Source organism: Pholcus phalangioides, unplaced genomic scaffold (genome assembly GCF_987345545.1).
Source record: "Pholcus phalangioides strain wild (caught in Gottingen) unplaced genomic scaffold, Ppha-v1.0 ptg000024l_1, whole genome shotgun sequence".
NCBI lineage: Eukaryota > Metazoa > Arthropoda > Arachnida > Araneae > Pholcidae > Pholcus > Pholcus phalangioides.
In genome coordinates, this window is record NW_028301616.1 from 2,149,702 (window position 1) to 2,173,979 (window position 24,278).

The 24,278-nt window shown below is 35.0% G+C and overlaps 1 protein-coding gene across 3 annotated transcripts in view; it reads left to right on the forward strand.

The window, feature by feature from the left end:
• LOC149068565 (uncharacterized) overlaps positions 1-20,207 on the forward strand; it is a 123,532-nt gene extending 103,325 nt beyond the window's left edge. For 2 of the 3 annotated variants that reach the window (XM_089251353.1, XM_089251355.1), the window contains 5 exons: positions 1,317-1,487; positions 1,905-2,096; positions 6,956-7,138; positions 8,682-8,785; positions 9,708-20,207. In XM_089251353.1, coding sequence (XP_089107479.1) covers positions 1,317-1,487; positions 1,905-2,096; positions 6,956-7,138; positions 8,682-8,785; positions 9,708-9,803 — 746 coding nt within the window. In that variant the 3' untranslated portion in view covers positions 9,804-20,207. The remainder of the gene's footprint in view (positions 1-1,316; positions 1,488-1,904; positions 2,097-6,955; positions 7,139-8,681; positions 8,786-9,707) is intronic. The other variant, XM_089251354.1, reaches the window with a different exon arrangement.
• Positions 20,208-24,278: the final 4,071 nt, after the last annotated feature.

Genomic DNA, 24,278 nt, shown 5'->3' on the forward strand with positions numbered 1-24,278 from the left:
ATTGCTGAAAATCATGGCCCCTTGACAGGCTTCCCATCACAACAGCCCTATAGACACCTGTCGTTGTGGTCTGAGACATCAGACTACATTGCACATGCTAATGCATGTATATATATTGCTGTTGTACATACTGGGATTCACGTATAAATACGTATGCCACAGATTTATCAACACATTTCATTAGCTGTGGTGATGCAGCCTTAATGTCTGTAGTTTAACTAACATTTAAAATATGTTGAATTAAAACTATTTTGTTACCACATGTATTGCATTCCATTTATGATTCCACCTAACACCTGCTATCTTGTGGTGGTAATTAACTGAAGATGTGTGCATGACTGAGGCACGAATACGAATCAGTTTCTGTTTCAAAAGAAAAAACAAGTGACAACAGTGAGCTGCAGAAATAATCAGGATTTATATTGCTGATTGTTATTGTACCAAATCCCGACAAAATGTTTCATTTTGTGAGCAAAAGAGCTATTCCGCCAATTAATGAGTGTTAAATTGCCAATTATGTCACCAAATAAGTCAAGGGAAAGTCACAGAATTTTCCTTTGGGTATGTGGTAAACACTCTGCAAATGTTCTTTTCCTGATTTTTATGCCAGCAATAGACTTCAGAAATTGAAAACTCTGTCTCTGGGCATTTCAGATCTTTTCCCCCCGATATTATCTCTTCTGGTATCTGTGTTACGTTTCCCATTTTCTTCAAACATGACCATAAATATCAGCCTTGTGTTATAAAGGCCCAACGTTTTGATTCAGGGTTTTTTCTGAAGGTTTGTGACAGTACCAGACATTTTTATGATGCGTGGTGATGACGAAAGATACATATAGTTGGGTCAATTCCCACGTCCTGTTGCTACAAGGTTGCTTGAAGTGAAGGATACATATTATTGAATTATAATTAACATTTATAATAAAGCAATAACAATAATTAAAAATTATGAGGAACATATTTAGTCATGCATATCTTGATGCCATTGTTGCGGGTGTCTTACTTAAACAAGACCGTAGTGACACTTTTTTTTTTCTTATAAAAGCAAGTGTCATTACTGCCATCTTTTGAGGTTTCTTGTGGTCTCTGCAGGTTTATTTGAATTTTTTTTAAAAGAGAAAATATCAATAAAAGTAAAGAATTGAATCACATTGACAATAATTATTCATACATTTTTGTTGTTAAGAAGAAAAGGATCCTGGAGTTCAGAAACTCTGATTTATAGGATACTAGTTGTCTTACCTGTTATTATATTCTCATATATTACTTGTATTTTTCCAATTTATCAACTTTTTCTGACATTCTTATTTGAACAGGCCGAACTCTCCTTGGTGGCATGAATTTTAGCAGCAATGCAAAGAAGCCAAGGAGCCAAATGAATGGACTGATTTCTAGCGACAACTTTGTTCCTCGAAAGAATGTCCCAAGCCTGAAACCAGTAGAGTCATTGCCATTTTCAAAGCTTTTGCAGTCCACGATCAAGTCTAGTGAGTAATTTATTGTTGTATTACATCTGAGATTATGAGGTTAATGGTTTGTTTTGAAATAAGAACAGTAAAACTATGAAACAATCTTGATTCTATTTTTAGGGAAGGGAATTTTTTATTTTCACCAACCTTAACACCAATCAATATCATTGTTTGTAAGAATTTATGTATTGTAATTTTTGAGAGTCAAATCGATCTCTTCATCATATAATACTGCTGGACATTGTAAAGCTAAAATTTTGCCATTTAAAAAACCTTATGAATTGTTGAGGGAGCAGAATCATGTGGGAAAAAGAAGAAATAGCAATAATTGTAATAGTAAATAGCAATAATTGTAATAGCCAAAGTGACAACATTTTGCCATCTGAGTACAGAGTTAATCAAAATTGTTTGAATGAATTTATTTCTATCTTTTAGCTCATTCCTCGGCACCTCCACCTCTAATACCATCAGAAAAGGTTGAAACACCAGTTTCAGTGGAGCAATGTTCTGCTCCCAGCTCTGCCAAGTCGGTTGTTTCTTCTCAAGATCCAAGAGTGAAGTTTCTCGACAAGTCCTTTGCACAAGAATTCCATGAGTCTGTTCTGCAAGCTACTCAAATGCAATTAGGTATGTAATCATTTTCATGGCTTCGCTCATCACATACCCTAGAGTTTATCCTATGCATTTTTCTATAAAATTGACCAATAGTTTGTTGCTCATAAAATAATCATATACATTCATAGCCAATGACCTGTTTATTGGTTTGGTTTTTATAATTCTAGTGTGTGGACAGCAAAAAGGATTGCATACTTAAAAAAAAATGTACATGCTTACTCTCAAAAATCAATGTACCAAATTTAATTATCATGAAGCCCTTATGTACTCGAGAAACCCGAGCTAAACCTGGGTGGGCCCACACAATATGACAGCCATACTGCAATCTACTGGCGTTTAGGGGAAATCCAGTCCTACAGCAACTTTTAGTCATTTGTCAGGAATGAATGTTTTCATGTGAAATTTTGATTACCCCCATGAACCAGTCAATTTCAATATATACTATTTTTCTAAAAGTCTATTTTTTTTGTAGTCTAGACATTTTCTCGAATTTTTAGAGAATACACAATCATTCTAAAATATTTTGGTCACATATACCTTACATTAGTACTTACCATTTCCATGTTTATTTTGACATCATTCACTCCTATTGTGCTAAAATACTTCTCTTACATAGCATCAGACATGCTTCTTTGCTCATTTGCATAATGCTATGGGCTTATTCTCTAAATAATAAAATAACAGAAAATAACTATACTAATTTGTGGAAAATTTCTTATTAGTTTATTTCGAAATTTTAGCTCACAATATCGCATATATCTTTCTGAATTTTCACGACATTCAACTGGAATTTTTATATAAGTTGCACTATATTTGGCAATCAAATTATAAAAACAAAATTTACATTTCTTGCACATGCACAATTAATAATAGTTTACTGAAAATATTCATATCTCATCGAATAAGGATTTGTCACATTTTAAAATTTTTATGCAGTAGCCTATGCCTCACATATAGTGTCATGTTTTCTGTGAATTTCAAGAAAATTTGTTGAAAACTCTGCATGTTATAAGCAAAAATCATGCTATGAAAACTGGAATTTTCATAGAAAACATTTATATTTTCATGAGTATTTGTACTATTCTCACATAAATGTACAGAAGTATTGCACAAAGTTTGTACAATATATTTTTTTTAAGTTACAAGTCATTTGCAGCTTTTTCTGATACAGGGTTGATTTTCATTATCAAAAAGTTATGATTAACTTAATTCATGGTATTAACTGGAGACTGTAATATAAATACACTAGCTGATAGCACTGATATAAATTACTACAAAGATAAAGTGTATATAAATGGATTAAACCCATTAATAAATCAGATCACCAGAGAATCTGGAAGTGGTGGCACTTGTATAGATCATGTTTACTATAGCACAAAAATGAATACATATCAAAAATTTATTGTGTATTGATACTAAAATAACTGATCACTTTGCAAAACTAGGGTACATCTATGAAAAAACTGAAATAAATATACCTCGAAAAAAAAAAAAAAATTACAAGGAATTCGAGAAATTTGTCATAAATATAAACTATAATAATATATGTGAAGAAAATTATATATGTAATAAATATAAACGTTTTCATGATATTATTACTTTGAATAGAAACCTATGAGAAACAGAAACAAATAAAGCTCAAAAATGATAAAAATTGGATAAATAAACATTTAATAGACAAATTTGATATTAAAGAAAAACTATACAAAAAACATAAAGAATGCCCCCACATTGAAGATTATGAAGATACGTATAAAAATTGTGACAAAGCTCTGAAGCAAAAGATTAAAATAGTGAAAAATGAATACTTCAGGAAAAATTGTAGTAATGATTTTCGTAAACAATGATAGTTTATAAATCAAACAATAACAAATAACAAAAAAAGTTACCTTGCCATATAAAGCAAATTGTAAACAAATGGCTGAAACCTTTAATACAGATTTTATACTTCAAAATTTAGATAGTGAGCACTGAGCAGTCCAATGTAGGAGCTTTTTTTTTAAACTTTGAAGGTAATGCATCGATATCTTCAATGATGATTTCCAGCACTGGAAATAACGATCTACACAAAATAATCTCTGAACTGAATGAACATAAAGCGACAGGATATGATGGCATAACAGTAAAAATGATCAAAATCATAGCCAAATATCATAATAACCTGTTATTGTACCTGATTAATAATTTTTTATCCAGAACTTAAAGTACCTAATTTGTACCTGATTTTTTAAAAAGGGGACAAAAACCTTTTATCAAACTACGGATCAATGTTAGTACTCCTTATTTTTCAAAACTAGTTGAAAAAGTATAAAAATAAAATTAATTATTTAAAACACATAGACTACTTTGCCAAGAATCAATATGTATTTCAAACAGGAAAAAGCACTAAAATGACAATCGCAAAAGTGAATGAATACCTAAATCAAAGGTTAAACGACAATAGTTACTCTATCAGTTTTTATTGATTTGAAAAGAGCCCTTTATAACGTAGATTTAACTCTACTATTAAATAAAGGAGAAAACTTGAATCCATGGTGAGCCTTTACAATGGTCTGAAATGTATTGCTATGGGCGAACACAGAGTTAGTATAATGAATGAAAATAGCTATTATCTAGAAATAAAAAAAGTAATACCTCAGGAAACAGTACTCTGGCCCACTCTTTTTCTAATCTACATTAATGATTTATGCCGTCTAAAATTGCAAAATTGCATGGTACGATTGTGTCTTTTGCGGATGATACTGTTTTGTATGTCAAAGATGAAAATATTTGCCATTGGATTACTAAATTTGAAGATGATCTTAAACTGATTTACATGTGGCTGACAAAAAACAAATTGCTCCCAGGCATTGAATAAACAAAATTCATGTGTCTAAAAACTAGAGATGTAAAACCTGAAACCCAATATCAATAAAATTGCACACTTGTGAATGTTCCTCCCGAAGTTGTTCTTGCAATCTTATAGAAAGAGTGAGAGAATATACATATTTAGGAGTTATTATACAGAACGATCTGAAGTGGAATAGTCACAAAAACAATGTTTGTAGTAAAATTAGAAAACAAATGATAGTATTATACAGATTGAAAAACATCATAAGAGTTTAGAATTCCTTAAGGCAGGCTTCCATGTATGGATCCGCCCGATCAAGAGTAACTTATGCAATAACAGTGTGGGGGAGGTGCTTACCAGTAACATCAAAAATTTAAATAACATGTGCAATCATATAAAATGTAAAATTTTTACATTTAATAATTCAAACCTACTTAAATCAGAAGTTTCAATACTTGAACTGAGGCAAGTCTATGTGTATAAATTGGTAATTTTCATGGTAAAAAAATCATAATTTTTTTCTTATAAATAACAATAGACCTTCAAATAGGTATAGTTTCTTTTATTTAATGTTATACGTTAAATAAAAGAATATACAAAAATACATAATACCTTATACAAAAAAGTATAAATTACATGAGACCAACCATTTGTAACAAGTTCAGAAAAAAATTATCCACAACGTAAAAATTAATAAACATCTCAAGGAAGAAATTTTTACATTTGCAAATTTTATCTCAAATTTCGAGCATTCATCGAAAGTATAAAATAAGTGCTCAAGAGACAAGTTTTTAATTAAATTAAAACAAGGAAAAAAAGTCTGAAATTTATTTACAGTGTTATACATAATATATAATTACTGGTGCTTATTGATAACAGAAAATTTCATTAAGCTCTTTGATGGACCGAATGGGTCCCTAAGAGCTGCAGAGTGTATGCTTTGTTTTTGTTCCATTTTCTTTATTTTGCATGTTATTTTTATTCATGTATTTGTGTGTGTTGTTTTGCAATAAAAAAAAAAAAATTTCTCATTTAGTTTTTTTGTCAGTCCCCTAAATGCACTCCTAACTAAATGTTCACTAAAAATATAGGGTATATGTGACCAAAATTTCAGAAGGATGGATTCACCCAGTATTTTTCTAGAAATTCGAGAAAATGTCTAAACTTCAAAAAGGACAGACTTTTGTCTGTAAATTCAGCTATACACTATACATAGGTCCAAGTTTAATCAGCCCTTACTACGTAGCAGGCTGACTTATCTACCATCTTTGTGAGAAGTTTGACATCGGTGTTATCACTATAGCCAATCATCGTTTCTTATCCCGGTTTTTTTAAAATGATTAAACGTTGCTTTGAACAAAAAAACTGGTTTTGTCACTCTGACATGGAGGACGATGAGTCCACTCGGTTATCAAGGTGCCTTAGCCCTCACATGCCTGAAAATGATTTTACTAGTGAAATGATCAAATAGACTGGCTGTGTGGAGACATTGATGTTTAGGAAAGGAAAATTTATCTCTGCCCTCTCATGGGGACTCACAACCCAGTCTCTCCTAAGCCAGAGGTTCACAAACTGTTTGTTCCATCACCCCTTCTTCAGAAATTTTTTTCCTATCGTCCCCCAACTTGAACCAACCCATAGGATTCTATGTTATAACCAGAAGCTTTTAACGCTTCCCAGTCCCCGGACCATTCCATCCCCCCCACAGTGGATGAAATTTCCTATTTTCGAAAACACTGCTCTAAGCTATGAAAGCAGATGAGTATTCCCTCCTTGGAACATATACAGGGTTTGCCAATACGCATATAGATGCTTATACACGTATCAGAATTCAATGTCACTCCTCCAAATTTTGTTGAGGAGTGAAAATACTCCTTCAAATTTTTAGGTAAATTTTTTTTTACTAGAGTTATTTCTCGAATCTTAAATTTTTCATTGTCGATATTATTCATGATTATCACTTGCACTGAATGCTTTGAATTTTTATTTATTTTTTTACTGTATTTTTCCTCGGTGTAATTACTTTTTGTTTCTCGTGCAGGTCAAAAAATGCTTACAAGCAATAATACTAATAATGAGCTTCGATTGCCGATTTCTTTGCCCGTTCCACCTGATGCATCTGGTAGCAGCAGGAGCAGTGGAAATTTTGAGGGAAGTCAGCGATTCATTTTCAGCTGGCCTGGCATTGAGGCCATAATGGAATCTTACGATTACCACATTTCGGGTAATTATTATTTTTGTTTTAAAAATTGTTAGTTGTTCACTTCTATGTTTTTTCTTTTCTTCTGTTTCTTTCTTCTTCAATCAATTTACCTGTATATTGGGTATTCAAAACAAAAGTTTTAAATTTTGAATTCGTCATTGAAATTATTGTCTTTTAATCATACGTGCTTATCCCGTGGCACCTCAGATTCATCTGATGTAGCCAGAAACCTCAAACCTAATCTTGTAAAAATTAACTAAGCAGCACATTTACAGATTACTCAAGTGACCCACGATGCACTTCTACATCATTTAAGTGACCCTGTGTACTCATTTCCATGTCGCTTAACGGATCAGTGGCTTATTTACGAGTACAAATCACTCTTTAGTGTCCCACAGTATAATTCCAGAGCACTTCAGCTACCCATGGTACTGTTCACTGTTCCACATCACTCAAACAGCTTGAAATGGACCCGAACCAATGGAGTGGCCCGTACTCTCCTAAAGGTTGAACATCCTTGCTTTAAATCGTGAATACTGTATTAATTCCCACTCCAAGCTCTCTAACCTCTTATTGAGAGACATATAATAAAAAGTCATGTTCAGAATCAGCTATATCTGTATGTAGGTCCCATAATTTATCTGCCCTTACTAATTTTAATTAATCAACCCTTAACTAGCAGGCTGACTTATCGCTGCTGTGGTGGTCATAGTGACGGACTCACGTCGTGAGGTCCTGGGTTCGAGCCTCACCGTCTCCACAGTGGTGGTCGGTTGAAGTTGGTTTTCTGTGGTTCCCAACTTCAAGGTGCGAATGCAAGCCGATCTCCCCTTTAAAAAGTCTTGCCACAGAGAGCAACAGACCTACAAACAGTACAAATGTAATTCATTCATAACATATAACTCACTTCACTTCTGAAATATAGATGTCAGCACTGAAAAAATCAAACACAACACTACATACACACTCAGACTGTTAGGTACACACACACAGTTACACTTCCGGCAGAGCTCACTAGGTAGTAAATCACCCATAGATGGTGATAGACCTGAGTTGTGCTCAGTTTGAAAGAAGAAAGCAAAGGAAGGGCTGACTTATCTATCACCTTTGTGAGAAGTTTTACATTAGTGTTATCACTACAGCCAATCATTGTTTCCTACCCCTTTTTTTAAATGATTAAACATGGCTTTTTGAACAAAAAAAAACTGGTTTTGCCACTCTGACATGGAGGAAGAGGAGTCCACCCGGTTATCAAGGTGCCTTATCCCTTACATGCCTGAAAATGATTTTACTACTGAAATTATCAAAGAAATGGTATTTTTTGCCCGAAATATACTGAGAAATTGAATATTCTGGATGTTATGCTGAAACTAATATTTGGAAAGAAAAGTGATTTGTCTCCTGCATAATATCCAGAAAATATTTTCTTCAAATATATTTTTTGATAATCGTTAAACATCATTGTTTCTCTCACTTTCACAATAGAGCATTGCTTCTTGTTCGTAGGATTTATTATACTATTTTATAATTGCATTAATTTTTATTTTCCGATAATATTTTTCAGAGCAAGCTGTAGAGAGAGATTTCCTAGCTGACAGGTGCCATAGACTTAGGGATTGTAACCAGGAACTTGGTGCTCAGATTGCGTGCCTTGGTCAAAAAACTACAGTGAGTTTTTTTTTTGTTTTATTAATTGAAATTCTTAATACAAATGCATAAATCTCAGCAGAATGTATAGTGGAGCTTCAGCTTATGAGCATAATTCGTTCCATGAAAGTGTTCATAATCAAAAACACTCATTTGTCAAATCAAACTTCCCCATGAGAAATAACGGAAACTCAAATGGTTACATCTGTTATGTACAAGGTGAATGCCTAAGTCCCCCCCCCCCCCGCCACATTTTATAGGCAAACTTGATCCTAGAGGCATACTTCCGATTAGAAAAAGTACCTCAATAACATTTGGACCTCAGGTAAGTCATTCATATTGCAAGGAGTTGTATAGTTATTTACATAAAAAAGTTAACTTTTTATTTGTACACCCTATGCTTAAAACCCAATTAGAAAGTTGTTGCCACATCTGTCTTGGAGCCAACAGAAAAAAATTCCACATTTCTAAGCGAAATATTTGTTGAGATATTTGAATTCAAAACTTGCGGAAAATAAGGAAAAAAATCTTAATAAACACTAACGTGTGCAAGCTCATTATGTTGTTCTTTCTCTTCTTTTTAGCAATTTTTTGAAGTCAAGTATTGCACTTAGAAACATGAAGCTTTCTTTGTTGGCCTCAGGAGAGACAGGGACAACAACTTTCTCTAATTAGGTTTTTGAGGATAAGGGTTTTCGTATAAAAAGTCAATTTTTTTCATTCTAACAACTATACAACAACATGAATGACGTATCTGAAGTGATTTCATTTTTTTCATTTTGTTAAGGTTCTTAAATTCCTTCATAATCAATATCTTTTCATGCGGCCAGTTATCTATATGTATTGTATTGACAAGGGAGAGGATATATTTCATTACAAACGTCCAGTTTTCTGTATATCTTGCATATTTATTTAATCTGATTTTGTCTTCTTTTTTTTTCAGGAATTATTGCAGCATAAAACGTCTCTGGACAATGACAGACAAAATTTAGAAGCTGCTGTTAACAGCCTTAAGGCATTCATTCATCGTTTCAGATAATGTTGTGAAAGTAAATTATGTAAATTACTCTACAAACCAGATTTATTCGTTCAAAAAGGAAAAAAGCCATATTATGAACTGTGTATGATATAAATTGTATTTCCCATCATTAATTTCAGAAAGCAATACGGCATCATGTCAAATAATTTTCTTCGAGGAAATTTCTTATTTTTTTCACGAGGACCCCTATTTCATCTGTCCTTTTCAAATTATGCTTTCTGACAAGTAATAATTACATTGGAACATGTGCTATGTGTAAGACTTTATGCAAGTTTGACGAGTTTTTCCTTACATTGCGTTATTTACCTTGAAAATTTATGTAATTAATATTTTCAATGAAAGACGAAATATTTTGCGGTTATTTTTGAAAAAATTAAAAAATTCTCAGAGGTGACGAACAAGCCTAGATTTATATGAATCAAATTTTTGCTGGTCATCATATTATTTGTAGCAAGTTAGACTTATAAGATGTTTGGTGATTATCCCTCAAACCTAACCTGATTCGTCCTTTTAAAGGTGCAACAGCTATTTTCTTTGCAACCTCAAAGTTTTATTATCATCAGAGTTTTTTTTTTCTTATATTAGAGTGAAGGAGAAAACAATTTTTACTTCCGCTAAATGATAATTAATGCATTATACACCAATTGATAAAGGTTTTCAGTGGCCGTTGTCAATTGGAAGCTCTTGAGGCAAAAGGCAGTCAGTCATGTGTATGAATTTATTTTGCTCAAACTTTCCACAATACCAATGCTTGGTCGTAAACTTGATACTAAATTTGATGATTTTTTTAGCCAGAAATCCAAGACTTTTCTACAACTGACCGACCAATGATCACAGTGCAGGGTTGGTAAGTTTTTGCCATAGTGAGAAAAACCATGGTAAAATCCATGGGAAAAAACCGCCTCGCTAAAAATAGTTTTTGCCATATTTTTGCCAGAGGCAAAAATTGAAAAAAATTAAAAATTTGAAATTTTACTTTCATGAAGCAAGTTCTGGGAATTTTAACTTACTTCACAAATGTGAAACATTTAAAACTATATATTTTTTATTTTTTTACCTCTGGAATCTGCTGTTTTCCTTTCAACTAGACAAAAGGTTTAGAAATACGGTAAATATGAATAAAAATGAGTTGCTTGTACAAGTTCTTAATAAAAAGCAAGTGTTTTCTTAATGAAATTCAACAACATGAATTGATATGAGCTTTATCACCAAAGTGAAAGAGTAGAAAATTCCTTCTCATTTCATTGGTTTTGATAAGGGTCAATGACGTTAGTGCCACAAAAAGTTGCATTCCAAAGTATTAAATAGGTAATATGTTAAAAATAGATCACCCTCATTAGCTCATTGGCTAAGCTCACAGTATTTTAATTTTCAACCTTTGTTAAGATATTTGTAAATTATTTTTGTTTGGCATCTCTTAAATTAAAAGCAAAAATTTGCAATAGCTATTTTACGAAGGTTTTAACAACTGGCTGTTGCGAAGATGTATTTTGGAAAGAGAGAAAATTCAGCGGCCCCTGTGGGGAATCGAACCCACGTCCTTTCACTTTCCGGGTGAACGCCCTAGACCACTAGACTACAGAGGCACCGAATCTCTCAATCTTTCCTTGGAGCTCGTGTACACTGAAAGGGACCTACTACACCGCACACCAACTCCGCTCATATATCGCCATACGGTAATTTCCAACCAGTGGAGTTGAGTGGGAGATGAAGGCTCCATCCGTCGGTGGTTGCCCTAGGCTCGGTAGGTAAAGAACTTGCTTCGAATGTTCTATGCCCGGATTCGAATCCATGGACCTTGATGATAACCTACATAGTGAAAGACGAGCATCTTTACCACTGCGCCACTCGGGCACACTGAAAGGGACCGTACATGGACAGCCGGACCAGACTCAGGCCAAGCTCACAACGGCCAGTTTTTAAAACCTTCGTATGGTAGCGGAGAGTGACGTCATCCTTGTATAAGTCACCATCTGGTGGCAGCATCAGCAGTTGTGAGCTTGGCCTGAGTCTGGTCCGGCTGTCCATGTACGGTCCCTTTCAGTGTACATGAGCTCCAAGGAAAGATTGAGAGATTCGGTGCCTCTGTAGTCTAGTGTGTTCACCCGGAAAGTGAAAGGACATGGGTTCGATTCCGCACAGGGGCCGCTGAATTTTCTCTCGATTCAAAAATATATCTTCGCAACAGCCAGTTGTTAAAACCTTCGTTGAGCTTGTTGAAAACCATGCTCAAATGGTTTTGCTCAAAATCTAGTCGAATACTGTTATAGCAAAAATCTTGTTTTAACGAACACTTTTCTAATCCACCCAGATAAGTTTACATAGGAACAGTGCAAAAACCCCTGGGATTCCTTCATAATGAAATTTCGTTACAACGAAGTGATTTCTCTGGTCTCTTGGAGTTTTTTTATAACAGGAGTCAACAGTACACATCACCTTGCACGAAAAGCTCCTGCAATTGATACTATTAATATTATTGAGATTGACTTCAATAATATTAATAGAAATATGGAAGAAAATAAATAGTGGAAAACTATATTTATCAAAATTGTAGTTGTGATGATTGATAATTACATAACATCCATAATATAACATTGTTTTCAATTTTTTTCCCCCATCTTTGCCATTTTTACCTGGTTTTTTCCATTTTTTTTCCAGGAAAAACCCAACCCTGTCACAGTGTGTCCTTTATCAGCCAGTCAGACTCTGCTTCTTCTGATTGGTCATAGTGAATATTGAAATTTTTGGTATCCCATGAGCAACATCTTCGTGTCCTTGAATAAAGAGTTCTGAGCAGGGCCGGACTTTATCAGATATGACTGCACCAGGCCGTAAAACAAGACAAAAATGCTTTTATTCCATTTTTTGCCTTCTTGAAAAAGTAATATATATATAGCTTAAAGCTCTGCCCAAGACAAAAAACACCCGATATTCAGACATTGAACCATCAGGCCTAGGGTTTTGACAGACAACCCCCTCCCCACCCTTATGCCAATAGGGGTGGAGTGTGCAGGTAGATCTGGTGTCCTGGGTGCGTTAAACCAAAGGGGATGCAAAATTCTTCCTTTAATCAATTATTCAAAACTACACTGGGTGGGTAAAATGCATGCTTGCTCCGGCAGAAAGAATATCTAGTTCTGGCCCTGGGTGGATAAGCAGTCCTGTAGCCTGACAGCTCTTCCCCTATGGTTCTCTGCATATAGATATTGTTGAGCAATGGTCTGGGGGGGGGGGAAGGGCACACTTGCACTTATTCACTTCACTATTATCAAAATTTAATATTGAATGACTTTTTTTAATCATGAAATAGTAGTTTGATAGTCATTCTTGGGTGCCAGTGTAAAGCTGGCATGAGCCAGGGTGCCAACAGACACTGGAAGAATAATAAAACCAGTTTTTGAGAGCCACAAAGCTATTTTTTCACTGGAACGCTTGCATGACCATCCTTTACTTCGGCTGTGTCTGTAGACAACAACCAATGAGAGCACTTCGTCTCTGCTACTATAGATGTAAATGAAATGTTTTGCAAAATATTTCTTTGCAACTGTTATCAACTGGAAGCTTCTACTGGTGCTGCATTCATGTTTGTAATGCGCTGCAGACTGCCGAAGAAGTGTCGTCACACCTACAAAAACACATTTCCAGACTAAGCGGGAAGAGATGTTGGCAATGGCATTAGTTCAACGGCATTAATGATGGCACCGAAAATTGTGAATTTATAACACTCGTTCAAACTTGCATAAAGTGGTTTCCGCTTATTCATATAAAAATGATTTTCTTTTCCCCCGTTTCTACAATATCGCCTACAGTTTATACGAGCTTACAGGGGAAAAAATAAGTGTCTTCTGTTCTCCAGCGACGAACCATTCCTATTTATATATATATCTCCAAACAAAATCAATCAAAATATAAATACATGTAATTAATCACTTCGATTGATTGATCCTTCTTGCTTTGTATAAAAAAAAACGCTGAATTTTTAGTTGAATTGAAGCCAAATAATAATTATGAAATGTAGGCAAATTATCAGTGATTATATTCATATTCGACATTTCTTCTTATTTATAATTATTCTGTTTACTCCGGGTCTCCAGAATGATTTTTCGCTAATTTACGAGCCAAATATTCACTATTTTTTTGGAAATGTGTATTAGAATCCCATTCTAACAATTCTTTTGATGTCCCCGTGCCTGTATAAGGGTTGATTAATTGAAAACGGAATAGGAACCACAGAACAAAATGACATAGTTTATTTCAAATGTGATCTCTAAAGCAAGGCTGGATGAATCTCAGGTCACCATGGCAACTAAAAAAAATCGACATTGGTGCCTAATGTTTTTTTTTAATGTCTTATAGCTGAATTGACGTCTTGGGACAGTACAAAATCATCGGAAACTATGTCAGTGTGTCTGCTAGCATAGAAATGGACTCCTAATTCCAGAACAAGTCAAAGAATGAACTATTTTGGGCAAATTTTGTTGATTAAAAAAGTTCCCGGCGCCTATGAAATTTTTCAGGTGCCTAAATGTTTTTTCTGATTTATCAAGCCCTGCCCTAAAGTTACACGAGCGGTAAATACTCTGCTTGTAGAGGTCCTTTGACTCAGATAGGAACCAGTTTCAAATGTTGTGAACTGTGACCCTTCAATGCCTTTTTCAGCAGACCACAAACATGAAAGTCTGAGGGTGATAGATTTGGACTACACATTGAGTGTTCCCCCACACACTGTCCACCAAAACTTCGCCAACATGTTCTTTGCAAGAACAGCCATATTTGACCAGGCATTGTCAAGCAAGAAAACCACTCCAGAGAGGACAACGGGTGAGGCCGTTGTTTTTCCTTGGTTGCTGCATCATGTTGATGTGTTTTTTTTATCACGAAGGACTGCTTCTGCTTGAGTTCCTGGATCGCATTGAAACAATCAACACTGTTCAGTACTGCAACACCTTCCGCCGTTTTCATGCAGCAATCAAGGCCAAATGGCCTGGCCCATTGTCCGCTGGAGCGGATCTAGAGCTCACTGTTAGACGGGGTGATTTTAAAAACAGCTTAAAAATTAGTCTTAGCATGGGGTGACCATATATATATGCCTTACATTTTCCGTGACAGTTCCGTTTTTCTTCTCATTCCCTACTGTTTCGAAAAATGTTCCAGTTTCACCCATTTTTTAGTCTTTTTTAGTCCATTTTTATATCTATTCAAGTTTTCTTGAATTTGTTGTTGCAATATTATCATACGTATAAAAGTTCCTAAAATTTTTCATGAATTATCACATTTTGCATGGGGAAGGAGTGGTTTTGCTGCATAACAATGCAACCTTATAATTTTCATTATGCCTGACCTTCCACATGGTTTTTGAAATTATATTTGAATGTACATGACTCGGGGAGCCTGTTAGGTCCCATGACAGACCCCCTATTTATTTTGTATTTTTACTTATTTGTTTTGTGCAGTCTCACACTTTTGGGTATATGTTTGTATTAGAACATGTTACTTTGAATCTCGTATTTGAATGCATACTGTCAATGGTACCTATATCTCTGGGTATCCTAAAATAGGGGCCCCCAAACTCATTGCATAATTAGATTCTTTTCGTTATATGTCTGACTTCGCAGATGTTTTTTTTTTTAACTGTATGAATGCACATACATGACTATAGGGTTTCTTTTAGATCTCATTATAGGGACCCCAATTATTATTTTTTCCTTGTTACTCAGAATTTTCTCCGACGCTACCACACCCTCCTGGGCATTGAGCTTATATCGTGTAAGCATCAGAGCCTGGTCGTGCTCGGTTTGCATTCTGTTCTACATAATAACACACAGCCATGTACGGCTGCTCTTAGACAGAAAATACTGTTGAAGTTTCGGTGGACTGTGTTGCCCGCCATATAGCCATGTGACTTTTGCATTTGTGGTCCACTGGGAAAGCATTGAAGGGTCATAGTTTTTACTCACACAGCGAAGTCATGGACCATGTTCAAAATGGGTTCCAATCTCAGCCAAAGGACTTTTACAAGCAGGGTATTAATGGCTTGGTGAAACAGCGAGACGAGTGCTTGTGTAACTTTGAGGATTGCGTTCAAAATAAACTCTTGTGTCATTCCATTCTGTTTCTCCCGTTTCATTTGATCAACCCTTATATTATCATCTCGATCTCTATTTAATAACTTTCTTGAATGAACGAATGTATAAATCCAATGTGTTTAATTGGCGGATTTGACGTAAATAGATTTATTCAGCCTGGCGCCTTTTTCTTTTTTAAATTGAAATTGTAACTTCTTGCATTATCCATGAAAGAGATGGTTGTCGAAAACATAGGCTGTCCTATAAATTTGAATTGATTAAAAAAAAATCAAGAAATTTACGTACCGGATTGCAGTTTACTTCATTAGACTTATTAATAGAAACTTTTTTCCCAGATACAAGAAAAAAATTAGTTAAAACTTTCATCGATAGGTGGCGTTGCATTGACCAATTACACAAAAAGCATCTAGATCAAGAGTTCTGATCCTTTTTCGAGTCGTGAGCACTGCCCATCATCAAACGAAAAGAACCCCTAACTGCAGCTTTGATGTAATTATGTCCGAAATATGCATAATTGTAATCCTTAATTGCAATTTTTTACAGGGGTGTTTAATTGAAGCGTTTATCAATTGCCTGTGAGCATGAAATCGGACTCCAGCATCGAATGCTTCGAGGGGCACCATGGACTGAAGATGACTGATCTGGATATGTAGCAAGCCTTTACCTGTGAATCCAAAAACAACCACAAATTTTTTATTTGTCTGTCACCATATATGAGAAAATCCTGCAAAATATTGTGTGTGAAAACCATTTATACTTGCATATGGCATGTCATAGTCTATAGTAGAGATCTAGCGGCATAATGACATTTTTCAGCTCAGACAAGGTAGATAGATTTTAGGCAGACATGATGAGAGAGCATCCATTTGCATCGATACCCCTCATTATGTTCCACTGATAGCCACGGCCCACTTCTCCAAGGACAATCTTTCTCCCAAGACACCAGCTTCATGAAATCTCCGTTTGACCTTTCTGTATTCTTACAATGCTTTTTGTGTATTTTGTTACATGGTGCCATCTATCAGTGATAATTTTAACTATTTGGTTCCCAGTGTCCAAAAAAATCGAGCTCTCTTGGACAGGTGTAAGGATGCTAACCACACCCTGGTCTTTCAATTTGGCGATTTTTTTTCAATATGTCCAAGTTCATGGAACAGCCTGCATCGACTTCCGCTATTGACGCCTGTTAATATTGTTCCCAGTGCTCCGTCAATCAATCCCAGTGTTTTCCTATCTTTGCTTCATCTTTTTTTTTTTGTGAGTAAATGTGTTGAAATTAGTTTGGGTCCTAAAAATTTCGCCTCAGACATTTCACCTCTTAACAACTCGAGGTGAGGGACGTTTCGCCCTGACAGGGCCAAGTGAGTGACTACTCCACCAAACACCAACTCTGGCCATATTGCTATATTGTAATTTACTGCCATTAATGTGATGGGTTGGAAATGAAGGCGCTATTATGAGGTGGTAGCCTCAAGCTTGTTAGGGAAAATATCTTCTCTATATCCTCCCTTGGGTTTGAACCTGGGGACTGTGACAGCAACCTTCACGGTGGTAGACGAACATCTTACCACCACCACATCATATAGTCACGAGTGAGTGACCGTATGAGGTATCAAGTGACTGACCAAGAGAATGACTATATGAGTGAATAAATGAATGAGGTATTGAGTGAGTGACCAAGTAAATGACTACATGAGGTATCAAGTGGGGGGGGGGGTGAGTGACAAAGTAAATGATTGTATGAGTGACCAAGTATATGAGTAAACAAGTGAGTGAGTGACTGACTGACTAAGAGAGAGCTGGTTCATATAGGCTTTCACTGGGGGTTTTCTACAGCTTTGTGATACGGTCACTCATCCACTAGTTAGAAAAATTGATGGCAGTACTATACAGAAACAGACTTCACATTAGGTTCACAACACATACATGCACACGTTCCAGCATGGCTCAGGTCGTTTTCGATCACCGGTTAAAATCTCTTTATTGAGATAATTACTTCACCAAACACCAACTCTGGCCATATCGCTATATTGCAATTTACTATCATTAATGAGATGGGTTGGAAATGAAGGCGCTGTCTATTGTGATATCCTCAAGTTCATTAGGGAAAATATCTATATCCTCCTTTGGGTTGAAACCCGGGACTATGGCAGCAACCTTCACTGTGGTCGAGACGAGCATCTTACCACTACTCGAATCGGGGCCCTCTTCATTGAGACAGAGCAGCAGACCATGATCTGGTTAGGAGGTCACTCACTTGGCACTATTTGGGGTTGAAATGCAACAAAGACGAAACACTGTTGGGGGCAAAATGTCGGGGCAGCTAAGTTTCCATAAACCAAAAACACAGTTGATATTCTGCCATTAAAACAGGATTGCAAAATGACCATTACATATTATTTACTTTTAATTTTTGATCGCTGATTGGTTTTGTTTGCGATAACGCCATTTTTAAAAAAGCAGTAGCTTCACGAAGGAAGAAAAAGCCAAAGGCATAAGTTTTTTGTTTTTTTGGTGCTATCAAAGGTATTAACTTGTATTATATTAAGATTATTATATATACATATGTATAATTTGACGATTATTGTAGAACAGTCTGCGATACTGTTATTTATATATGTATTGTTTTTTTTTAACGCCATGATTATGCGTGGTAAAGTTTTTTCATATATTTTTTTTTATATGTACAACTACTTCCATTTATTTACCATGCCTTTATATGTTGTTTTTGTGTGTATTTGTCGCTGGTTCATCGAAAGGGACTGTAAAAATGAAATTTTGAATGTACCGTTTTTTTTTACTGCCGAGTTTTTTCTCTCTCTCTCTCTTTTGCTGCCCTTTTTTTATTATTTATAATTTTTTTCAAAAAATTGTTTTTGCTTTTAATAGTTTTTTTTTTTTTTCGGTTGAAAAAAAAAATCTCTCTTAATAAAAAATCTCAACGAAAAATTTTTTCGCTTTATTTTCAAAAATCATCGGAAAAAAAACTTGATACAAAATTTATTCGGGTTTTAACAAATTGTTTCTAGTCTTTTTTTTTTCCTTTCTGAAACAAAAACTTCGTCTATGAAACAATGTACAGATGAATTCTTTAATACACAATGAGTATAAGTAGTCGATTGTCCGATAGTTGCATAAATCAATGAACTGCATACAATTTCAAATGTGAAAAAAAATTTAAAATACCCTTACTTAAAGCTTGATTTGTTCCTTATACCACTACGTTCGAAAAGTTCCAAGAGTTATTTATGAAAGATTGAATACATTGAAGGACCGGACACACCCCGCTTCCCATCTCAGAGAGATATCAAAGCTTTCCCGGGGGATGGGTGCATCCGGAAATTTATTAATTTATGTGAAAATAACAATGATATACATATATATGCAATAAATAATCGTACAAATTGTGATCATATAGCATCATCCACAGATAATCAGTCCGTAATCGTAATAGTCCTTATATAAATAATCAAAGAATAATTTTTGTCTTGTATGTGATAGAATCTGGAAGTGAAAAAGATTGAATACAGATAGAACCTATTTATTTGACATAACAACCCTGTGCAATTATGAATTTTTGCCATTGTTCATACAAAGATGCAAATGTGGATTGCAAGCCTCCTTCTGCCTCATCCTCCAGTGCCTTTGTCGCTGCTCACTGCATTTCTTCGGAACCTGAAAATTGTTGTCCCGCATGCAAATTATTTATCCAATGAAAAAGTCACATGAAAAAAGATCAAGGGGAATAAGCTGGTTGTGGAAGTATTGGAATGTGATGTTTCACCGAGTAATTTGACACTAGGAGGGAACCTGTGCACATTATCATGATGGAGTACCCACGACTTGGCCTTCCAAAGATCAGGTTGCTTGCATCTCATTGAATCATGCAGATGTTTAAGGAGTCACCGGTCTCTCCTGGTGTCAGATTACATTTCGAAACATCACATTCCGATACCTCCACAACCAGCTTATTCCCCTGATCTTGCTCTGTGTGATCTTTTCCGCGGATAAATAATTTGCTTAAGGGGCAATGATTTTCAGGTTCCAAAGAAAGTGCAGCGAGTAGTAATGAAGACACTGCAGGATGTGACAAAAATAAACAACTTTGCTTTGCAATCCTTACATCTTTGTATGAACAACGGCAAAAATACATTATTGCTCAGGGTAGTCACTTCGAAGGAAACATCAAGTAAAGAGGTTCTATCTGTATTCATTCTTCCATAATAAAATAAATCTCAGCAGTGTGATTATTGCTTGATGATTCTTTTCTATTCGCCATTTTCAGTGGAAAAATTAATCGATATACACCAATAACCGATTACACCGGTCAACAAAAAAAATTTAACTTCTTTTTATAACACGAGTGGAATAAGTTTTTCTAGACTAATTTTGGGTTGCAGAATTCAAATATGATTGTAAAAAATCTCTGTCACGTACAGTTTTTTCTGTATGCGTCAGTCATTTTTTCAAATACATATGCACACGATGAAAATCTTGTACATCTTAAGAGCATCATGGGTCTCCAGACCAAGTGATTTTTCTAAAGCCCTACCTGGCAAATTCTCGAAAAATTCAACTACTTTTCATTTTTCTGAGGCCCCCTCTTCTCTTGAGGTGCCTGGGTGGACCCATGCGTTAAGAACGGCACTGCTTGAAAGTGGAGATAATTGGCATACTCTGTACTATTAATAACAAATTGTAAAACATTTATCACGATAGTTATTTTATCATATGTATGCATCGTTATACATGAAATAGCAAAAAATATTTTTTTGTCTCATACACATAATATTCATATATATAGAGTACATATATGTATACACGAAACTAAATTCGTACACATTTTTTCAATATTTTGCAAAAGTAATTCATTTCTTTCTGCAGAGACCAATAGTAATCACTCAATATTGAAGGATCTCATCTGCCTCCTCCATAGTTTAAATTTCTTGGTGGAAGCTTTCCTCTCGTTTGTCACTGACTGCTCCCAGGTTAAAATTGAAATGGATTTTTGGAGACATTCGATATCCAAGGTTTTTGTACGAAGAGAGCAGGTCTTGAATAAGCTGTTGGTAATTTTTCTATTAGTGATTCCCTAAAAGCCCTTTATTGGAGATATGAATGATTGGCATGCAACGAGTTATATGTGAAAACAAAATCACTCGATAGTTTTATTGTTAGTGGAGCTATAAATACCTTTTTGCCTTCGTATAAAAACGTTATGCCTTCATAACGTTTCCCATCAGCCCCAGGGGCGTATGCTGAATTGATTTAAAAGGGTTCACGAAAGGATTTTGTTCCAGATAAAGTTTTAGTTATTAACCTTCAAAAAAATTTCTCAACAGGAATCGATATAAATAGCTGATAAAGATATTTCATTAGTCTTTTGTATTCAGGCTTTCAATATTTTATTTTCGATAAAATATTTAATAGCATTTTTAACACTAGAACCGCGGAGTGGGTCAATTTGACCCAAATCAAACTTCGTTTTCATTTATCTCGAAAACTTAGGCGCAGATATTAAAAAAATTTCGTGACTTTTCATGATATCATATGAATATTAATTCACGAAAATTTTATTATCTTCACATTTCATGTTTCAGAGCTATAAGTACATATACCCAGAACCGCGGTTTGGGTCATTTTGACCCAACGTACTATTCTATAGGAAAAAAGGGGTATAGAATTTTCTTGAAAGTGGTTACCCTTTCTAAAAAGTATTTGTACATGAAGATAGTGAAGAATAAAGGTCTTTCATGGCCAAGGCCAATTCATTGTCTCAGCAGATTATCTTTTTTTTCAATTTAGGAATGACAAGTAGAGCTAAATATTTTTTTTTCTTTGTAAACTTGAATACTTGGAATTCTGACGGGACTCAATGAAGATTTCGGGAGAGTAAAAGTTTAACTCTAAAAAAAACGTGTAGTTGAAATTTCTGTAGGCAAACGATGTCACAGAAAAAGAATAAAATTCTGGCTTGCACCAAATACGTTTTGCACGGATTTCCAAACCTTGGGAAGTATCAGCATCCAACGAATCTCCCTCTTTCAGAGCACATAGTGATGCAACTGATCAAGCCATTCGAGAACAAAGGCAGAAATGCTTTTTTTCACTACACTGAAGCTGGCTCAAATGATAAAAGCCAAAAAATACGAGCTTAGTAGAGACAGTGAGACGAAATTGAAGAGTAATATCTGACGCAATAAATATAGTGAAACTACAGTGTTGTATGGAACACAATGAGATGCCACAATTATAATTTATCAAGGAAAGAACATTATAAGTTTTTCATTACTCAGCACGCTTTATCTGGCACTTGATATTGGCAGTAGTAGCCACAAAAAGCTTCCACACACACACACAGAAACTATTTCACACTACAATTCACCAAAGTCATCAAGCGATCAAATGTCCAGAAAATATTCGGTGAAGGTGGCATCACAGACGTTTTCTACAACATCCTGGATCTCACTATGAAAATATTCCTGGATTTTGTATAGAGGTCAGAACTATTTTTTGAAAGCAGTTCCTCTAAAATCGTATTGAAGAGCTACGTTCATCATACGTGTTGCCCTTGCGCAAAAGGAAACGTTCGTGCGCTCTTGATCATGTAACTGTTTGCGAGCGATCAAAATAATAATAATAATAATAATAGTAATTTTTTTTAAAAACGAGTCTGATATGTCAGGTAACATAAAAATGTGGAAACAAAACTGTTAATTTTTGCATGGGTTGTGCAACTTTAACATACGATGAATGTGCAAGAATAATGAAAAAAAAAAATTGCTCCAAACTGCTCATAATAAATTCCACTTTTCAGTAAGAAATCAATACTTATTCGACAGAATCATATTAGAGACTTTTTCATATTCAATTTGACACGCTCATTTTACATCTTTGTCATATTATGGGATTACTGAAGTGTTTTTGGACTGAATAGAGTAAATAATGTATACTAAATCTTATTTTTACTGAATTACATCATTTTTAGCTAATTTTGAAGACCATTTTGTATTCATAAACAAATATAGTTTTCCGTTATGAATACACAATTAAACAACGTTGAATAAGAGTAGGGGGAAAACCCAGAAACCGAAAATAAATTCCTGTTTTCGCTATGAAACACCATTCTTTCACAGTTTGAGTCAATTTGACCCAATCCGCAGTTCTAGGTATACCGAAAATGTTGCGGTTCTAGTGTTAATGTTTGATCATTTTGAGAGGAGGCACAGAACCCCCCTGTGTACACCTCAATTTAACGTGAAGTGGTGGTAGCAAATTTATTGGGAACATAACGTATCTGCGGCATTTACTTAGTTCCACTTTTTGATTAAGGGATTGTAACATAAACATATAGTGTGTGTGTGTATTCGGCTGAAATTGGTTTTCTGCAGTTCCCAACTTCGAGGCAAGAATACAAGCCTATCTTCCGTTAAAAAGTCTCGCTGCAGAGAGCAACAGGCTCTCTGCAATGGTATAATTATTTATTCATTACACTTCAATCACAATGAGTTGAGAAAAAACTCATAGTTTAAAAAATTGATTGTAGATGGCAGCACTACACATACAACAAGCATTACACAGAAAGTTCACTATACGTACACACACATTCCAACATGTACCAATTTGTTACAAGTTCCACAGAGGAATGAAGTGCATGTATGGTTTAGTAGTAGTGTGTGTATCTCTTTCAATTAAAAAAAATCCAGACTTAGAGATAAAATCAGTTGCCATTCCATAAGTTTTAGATTTCAAAAAATAGAAATATGATTATCTAGTATCATTTCACACATAAGCCTAAATACGAAGACATTCAAAATTAAATGCCATATAACAAAAAAAAAGTAGATGCGATGGCCATTTTTTTAAGGTCAGATCTGGAATCGGCACCCAAAAAGTAATTAAGAACAGCTAAATATTTAGGAAAGGAAAACCTTGTAGATTTAATAGTGTTATTGTTTGGACACTCAAGTCAGTGCAAAATTTAGGTCTACTAAATTCCAGAAGGGCTAATTTTTCTTTCTCTTCCTTTAAGATTTGAACTTTTGTTGCCACTAGGGGCTCGAACATCGGAAAAGTTATTTTATGACTACCCTGCATGTTCTGTTATCTAACGTGAAGTTTGATTCTGAAGAATTGCTTGTTATGTGCGTCCAAGAAGTGCTATCTTCTGAATTCCAGAAACAAAAACTGTGAAATGTCCCGGGGGCCCTGTTCGCTCCCTTGTGGCACCATGGAACTATTATATTAAAACATACTCAGAGTGTGCTGATTTCAATGCAACTGCGTCATTGGAGGAGGAATTGGAATGAAAGGATCGAGATCCAGACTGTTGAATGAAATCTTAAGTTCATAAGCTCAACATTTGGAGGTTACAGGATTTTCCCTTTTG